We start from the raw sequence: 7,548 nt of genomic DNA, 5'->3' as shown, positions 1-7,548 counted from the left end.
ACTGTCACTCACTCACTGACTGTGCAGAACCTCTGTGCTCACTGTCACTCACTCACTGACTGTGCAGAACTCCTATACTTGCGGTCACTTACTCACTGACTATGCTCAACCCCTTTGCCTGCTGCAACTGACTGACTGCAGTGCACTTTTGGTGCTCCTTGGTCTCATGCTGTGACTGCAGTCACTGAAGTTCCTAATTTTCTTACTGTGTGTTAACATGTTCCACTAAAGTCTTCATGGCAATACTGTGGCAAACAGGAAGAAAGGCTAATGGATCAGCTTAATGATGATCAAAGCTCACCTGGACGCATCGCTTTGCCTTGTGCTAGAGCTCCTTTCCGATCAACTTCTTGCCATTTCCTAACCAAAAAACGTAATCTACAAATCAGGAAGACAAAAACACATTTAAGAATAAGAAATAACAAAAAATAAAATTTTAAAACAAAACAAAAAAGAATGTGCAAATAAGCTGGGCAGCAGTGGCTCATTTCTATAATCCTAGCTACTCCGGAGGCTAAGATCTGGGGGCAGCAGTTCAAAGCCAGCCTAGACAGGAAAGTCTGTGAGATTCTGATCTCTAATTAAATACCAAAGAGTTGTGGCTCGAGTGCTATCCTTGAGCAAAAAGCCCAGGGATACTGCCCAGGCCCTGAGTTCAAACTCCAGAACTGGCATACAAAAAAAGAGTAGCGCAAATATAAAAGGCACAGTACCATCCTAACATGACTGACCAGCAATTGCCCCACTGCCCACAGTACACACAGAGCACCACTGTCTGGGTCAGTCAATGGGACCAAGATAGGCACACACAGAGACTGCTGGCCAAGCTGGCACATGGCACACAAACTTTCCCAAAGCCACAGCCAACACCCAGATGAAGCCACCTTTGTTCCATATATATTTTGGCCCATGCAACTGGGCCAAAATTTCACCAAAGCTTAGTCTAGTTTGATCAGACCCCAGTTCAAATTTGTCTGTGCCAGCAGTAACTAGGAAAAGCACACTGCTCCCACCTGGTCTTCCGTGTCTTCTGGGCTTCAGCCTCATTCAGATACTTAGCAACAGTTATGCACAGCACAATCTGTCTCTGTCTTTCCCTCTCCCTCCAGACAGGGTCTCCCTATGTAGCCCAACTGGCCTTGAGCTCAGGGGGTCAGTAGGCAGCACCAGTGGATTAAGGAAGTAGGTGGTCAGCATGGTATGTATGAGGGGCCCTGATGGCCCTGGTAGCGTGATCTGCAGACAAGGAGCATATGATAAGCACCTTCACAGCCCCTCAGAGGCAGCCCCCTCATGTGGGCAGAGGCCAACTGACGGAGGGACTACTGGCCTCGCCTCTTCATGAAGAAGGCCTGGGAAGCAGCCTCTTGGCCTGCTCCCCTTTGCCCATCACGCACTCAAGCACCACCTGGAAGGGAACATTCTCCCACAGATTTGGATGGACAGATGGGTATGTGGACAGTGGCCTAATGTCAGGACTCAGATGTCCTGAGGCTTAAGCAGGCCCAAGCCCAGCCTCCTCCTGCCCCGTCCACCCTGCCAGGCCTCTCCTATCCCTCTCTGTCGGCAGCCACCTATGCACATTCCCTAAAGCAGTCTAGGAGCCTGGCATGGTCTTAGGAAGGAACCTGTGGGCAGCAGCAGGAAGATACATGGTACTTGGGGAAACGAATGGGTTAGAAATTCAGCAAACTTAAAACAATACCATGACATGAATTTTTACCACTGCTACTTTTGAAATAAAACTTCCTATAGCACGAAGCTATATTCATTGCAGAAAGGAGCCACGTGCAAATGGCCAGGGAGCACAAACAATGCTTCCAAAAAAAACCTAGAGGATGGATGTGAGGTGGACAGGACTTGGACCACAAGGCCCTTGGTGGCTGGTCAGGTCCCAGAAGTGCTTAGGCTCAAGGCTGGTACACTCTCAGTGCCAAGCATATTTTCATGCACCTGGACTCCTCTTCTAGGCCACAAATCTAACCAAAACACATAAACACTGCCAGGCATTTTATTCATCCATCAGAAAGAATACTATGTCATCTGTAAAGAAATACAAGGACTTGAAAAAAATTACACTAGGTGAAACCAGGCTCAGAGAGACAAATGGTGCACATTTTCTCTCACATACAGAATTAGATATAAATTAGAAATATGTGTAAAAACAAAGCTGGGCACTGGTGGCTCACGCCTGTAATCCTAGTTACTCAGGGGGCTGAGAGCTGAGGATCATGGTTTGGAGCCAGCCCAGATAGTAAACTCCATAAGACTCTCACCTCCAATTAACTACTCAGAAGAAGCTGGAAGTGGCACTGTAGTTCAAATGGTAGGAGCGCTATCCTTGAGCACAAAGAGGCTCAGGGACAGTGCCCAGGCCCTGTGTTCAAGCCTCAGGACTGGCAAAAAACCAACAAAACCCCCCACAGAAACCAAATTTGCCAAGCTAAATATGATTTTTAAACACCATTCCGTAACGCCTGTTGACAAAAAAAAAATCCTGGAACAAAACTTACTAGGAGCAAATTGGTCCTTATAATAACAAAACTCGAAATCTTTAGCTTCAGAAATGACAGCTGTAGGAGCTGGGAAGGTGGCTCAGTGGTAGAGCGCTTGCCTTGCATGCCTGAGGCCCTGGGTTCCATTCCTCAGCACCACATAGGCAAAAAGAAAAAAGCCGGAAGTGGCGCTGTGGCTCAAGTAGTAGGGCGCTAGCCTTGAGCTGAAGAGCTGAGGGACAGTGCCCAGGCTCAGAGTTCAGACCCCACAACCGGACTCCCCCCTACCCCCCAAAAAAAGAAATGACAGTTTTACACAATTTTTCTTTCTCTCTCTGCGATAGGGTCTACTATGAAGCCCAGGCTAGCCTCAAACTTGTAACCCTTCTAAATGCTGGGATTACAGGCATATACGATCATGCCTGGTTGCAGCACAACTCCTTAAAAACAAGTGTCATCTATATTTGTTTTAAGGCTTCCAAGGCCACTCATCTTGAAAACACTGTAGAGATTTGAGGAACAAAGCCACCTAAAACCCAAGAGCACTTGCTGTCCATCCTTGGGCTGCAACAGCCATTACCTAAGCACCGCAATGACCACCCTGACGGCAGTGCGGAACTTCGTAAAAGGACGAGATGCAGTGACTTTCTTATCTGCTTTGGAAGGAAAAACCCCCAAATGAGCAATCATGGAGAGGGTTTCTTGTTCAGAATCTTGGAATCCGCCAATCAGCAGTAAAAGATACTTCTTTTGATAAATCAGAGCTTTCCTAAAGCTCTCTGCTCTCAGATAATGCAAGTACAATTTTTCCATCTAAGAGAAGAAAGAAAGAAAGAAAAAAAAAACAGTAAGACTTAATCCAAGGAAACAGAGATATTCTGGCTGATCTTGCCATTCAGTACAACTGTACAGCTAGCTTTTGTGTTGGTTCTGGTTATGTCCCCCAGGCTGGCCTGAGGCCAAGCCCCTCCTGCCTCTGCTTCCTCCATGGAGGGATTACAGGTGTGTGTCACCGTGCTTGACTGTACAGTTCATTTTTACCAAAAAGCCAAATTACTTGTGTCTTCACAAACTATCACTAACTCAGCCAGAAACAGTCCTTTTGTTGAAAGATGAACTGGGTTTATCAGACCAAGTTCGATACAAATCTACTGTCCATAGCATCATTAAATGAACCCAGTGAAGAACCTTGGATTTCTCCCCAAGTAAGATACAAAACGGGCTCAGAAGTCTCATCATGCATTCCAGAGGACATGAAGTAAGAAATGACACCATGGGTAAAATCGGAATTTCACAGTTTGAGATCCAAAACTTGAAAATCACTTTTCCTTCTGGAGGGCTCCCAGCTAAGCCACACTCGATGCTACCAACCAGCTTATCACTGGAAGGGCTTTCTCTGGCTATAGAGACCATCTGATTCACTCAAGTACTACATTTTCCACCCTAAACCTTCACACAACCAGACCAAGTTTCAGATTCAAGTTGATGCTGTAACTTTCTTTCCTCAAGGTGATCACTTTAGTGATACTGCCTTGGTCACTTGGTAGCAAACACACCCAGGAAATGAGGTTACCTCACTGTTCACAAAAATGCTTTTGCTTGCAATTCACCAACACAGGTTATAAAGCACCACTGATGTGCTGCACCTCCAGCACCTCACGGGCTCAGTCTCACCCTGACGTGGCAGGTGTCTGTGTCCTCACTCACAGGCAGCGTGGGCTGTCCAAGGTTTGAGTGTCCTGGTGAAATCGGCAAAGCAGCCCCATCTTGCTTCCACGCACATCTGCCCGGCCTCTGTAACACACCAAAGCCAGCACTCTATAAAGTTGTTCTTAAGTAAGAACACCCTGAGCAAAATAATTAAGAGGAGGTTAAGACAGGAGACACATAAACCTCAAGGGAGGAAGACATATTTAAAGACCCTGTTGCTTCCATGGTTCAGGCCAATGACTTCTGATCAGACAGACAGAGAGAGCTGGGGCATGCACAATGCTAGGTATACATCTCCCACAGGCTCGGATCCAAGAGTGAACAAATGTGGAGAGCATGCTATGTGTCTGTGTCCCTTGTTACCTTCAGCATCTTTTCTTTTCTTCTTTTTTTTTGTTGGTTGTGGGGCTTTGAACTCAGGGCCTGTGGTGCTGTCCCTGAGCTCTTTTGCTCAAGGCTAGCACTCCACCATTTTGAGCCACAGCACCACTTCCAGTTTTCCTGGTAGTTATCCGGAGACAAAAGTCTCACAGACTTCCCTGCCTAGGCTGTCTTCAAACTGTGATCCTCAGATCTCAGCCTCCTGAGTAGCTAGGATTACAGGCGTGAGCCACGGGCACTCAGGTCAGCATCTTTTCAATGGTGGTCAAGTTATATATTACCACATCATTAATATTTAGGCTATACTTATGACCCACCATTTACACCATACACAAGAAACATTTTAGTAAAAACAAAGAAGTATCAACAAAGTAACTCCAAATTCTAAGCTTCAAGTCTTAAGTACCTTGGGTCTAGCAAATGCAAATACCTATTTCTGCTGCAGCACTATCAAATCACATATCTAAAGCTTCGTAGATGTGAGAGGAGTCACTCCAGCCAGAGGCATGTACAAAAGATCTGACCAGCCACCAAACATCAGGGGGTCAAGATCCCTTCTTGTACACACTTGAAGGGTGACCCCGTGGTGAAAGAACAGAGAGGTCATCAGAGCCGATGTTCATGACCTGCCCTTCATGTGGCCAGCTGCCAGCATGGAGCAGTGAGGACAGCAATCAGGCAGAATGGTCATGTGGGAATACCAGAAGCCAAGATGCTGTGAGCCCAAAGCAGGCCCTGACAAGGGAGAAGTCAAAGAAGGTATGAGCTGTATAACTTACAGAGTGCAGTTTCAGGAAAGAACCACTCTGGCAAAGCAAGTCATATTGAACATGAAGGAGAAAGGTACTCTATCAGTTCATTTAAAGTCCACAGTCAATTCATGCATTCAAAGAAAATGTCATGATCTGGGAGAACACAGTGACTCATGCATGTAATTCCAGCTATTCAGGAGGTAGAGATTGGGAGGATCATGGTTTGAAGCCAACCCAGGCAAAAAGTGAGAATCATCTCAACAAAACAGAGCAAGATGGCATCTCCTTGTAATCTCAACTACAAGGGAAGCATAGGTAGGAAGTTACCAGCCTGGGGAAAAAAAAGTAAGATCCTCTCTGAAAAAAAACACTAAAGTCAAAAGAGCTGGGGGGCATGGCTCAAGTGGTAAAGTGACTGCCAAGGAAGCACAAAGGCCAAGTTTTTAAACCTCACTATTGCCAATAATAACACGGCAACAAATATTACCTGCTAATGATTATTCACACTCATATATAGTGTCCTACCAGTGACCAGAGTCACACAGGCCTAACATGGTGCCCTCAACACACAACTCCAAACCACTCGGAGCGAGCACCAGCAGCTTGAGAATGAGGTGCTCACAGTCCTCAGGCAATCCCAAGCTCCTCAAGTCTGGGGATTCCACCTGTGGGTCTGCCTGGCAGTCAGACCCAAGGCCATGGGTACAGAATTCCCATCACCTTTACCTATCAGCAAAGCTCCAGAGTAGACCAAGCAAAGAAGATACAGGTGGGCGAAAAAACAGACACACACTCTACTGCTAACCAGCAGAACAGCATGAGGAAGTTCAAATGACCATGAAAGACGGAACTTCCGTGTCAAGCCAACGGTATGGATAGACAGCAGAGCCCTCCAGCACTCCCATGTGGACCTTCACCAAGAAAGACAAAATGACAGGACACAGAGCAACCCTAGTTTTAGGGAGCTGAAAATCAATCAAAACATTTTCTCACAATAATGGACTTACGCCCAAAATCATAAGTAAGAGGTTATCTGCTTGGAAGTTAAAGGATATCCTAGTAAAATAAATAAACGCAAGGGGTAAAAAAGTGCCAGGAGAAACCACAACAATTTGAACTGAATTAAAATGAAACTAGAACATATGAAAACTGCAGCCGTGTGGAGTAAAAACAGTACTGGGTGCTTATATGATACTTTACAAAAACAAAGAGCAGAATGAAGGAAATAATATAAATTATCAAAAAGTCTACAGAGAATGCTATGAAACAGAAAAGCTAGTTGTTAGTGAGAAAAAAATTAAAACTTGTACACAAAGGCCACAAACATGAGAAACTGTGATATAAGTGTTCTCTGCTGCTAGCTCCTGACAAAACTACCAAGAATCTTTGTCCTCTTATTTGGTCTCCAGTTCCTGACACAGAGGTCCCAAGGCCATCGTCATTTCCTGAGTGAAAGGAGGGTCTTTAGTTCTAGTGAGGCCTCCTGAGAAGCTGGCAGCCTAGCATGGGGTCAGGGAATCAACCAGTCAACTGTGTAATTACAGACTCTTGATCAGATCACCAATGGCCAGTGTTTATTCCCCTGTTACTCCACCTTGACTACAAAGGAAGCTTCCATAAAAGCACAAGGTGGAGCTGGGCACCAGGGGTTCATGCCTATAATCCTAGCTACTTAGGAAGTTGAGAGCTTGAGGATCATGGTTCAATGCCAGCCCAGGCAGGAAAGTCCGTGAGACTCTTATCTCCAATAAACCACCAGAAAACCAAAAATGGTGCTGTGGCTCAAGTGGTAGAGTGTTTGCCTTGAGCTGAAGAGTGGAGGGGCAGTGCCCAGGCCCAGAGTTCAAGACCCATGATTGACCAAAAACAAAACACAAGATGGTTGGGGACAGAGCTCCATGATAAGTCCCTACTTAGCATGCACAAGGCCCTGGTTTCAACGTTCAGCACCTCCAAAAGACAAAACAAAACAAACAAGGACAGAGTGCAGGGAGTTTCTAGGTAGTTGGAAAAAACTATGTTAGGTGAAAATCAGGCTCAGTGAGACAAACGGTGCACATTTTCTCACATATGGAATCAGATATAAATTATAAACATATATAAAAACAAAGCTCGGCACTGGTGCTCACACCTGTAATTCTAGCTACTCAGGGGACTGAGAGCTAAGGATCATAGTTTGGAGCCAGCTCAGGCAGCAAAGTCCATGAGAC

At 45.7% G+C, this 7,548-nt stretch overlaps 1 protein-coding gene across 1 annotated transcript in view; it reads right to left on the bottom strand.

Annotated features, from left to right (window-relative positions):
• Positions 1-7,548, bottom strand: part of Pcnt (pericentrin) — a 134,675-nt gene that overhangs the window by 4,969 nt on the left and 122,158 nt on the right. The window contains exons 36-38 of the mRNA XM_013032905.1: positions 4,170-4,289; positions 3,076-3,308; positions 302-378 (exon numbers count right to left, since the gene is read on the bottom strand). Coding sequence (XP_012888359.1) covers positions 302-378; positions 3,076-3,308; positions 4,170-4,289 — 430 coding nt within the window. The remainder of the gene's footprint in view (positions 1-301; positions 379-3,075; positions 3,309-4,169; positions 4,290-7,548) is intronic.

Source organism: Dipodomys ordii, unplaced genomic scaffold (genome assembly GCF_000151885.1).
Source record: "Dipodomys ordii isolate 6190 unplaced genomic scaffold, Dord_2.0 Scaffold159, whole genome shotgun sequence".
Taxonomy (NCBI): Eukaryota; Metazoa; Chordata; class Mammalia; order Rodentia; family Heteromyidae; genus Dipodomys; species Dipodomys ordii.
Note: the sequence above shows the minus strand (reverse complement) of the source record. Positions and strands in the feature narration are given on the sequence as shown.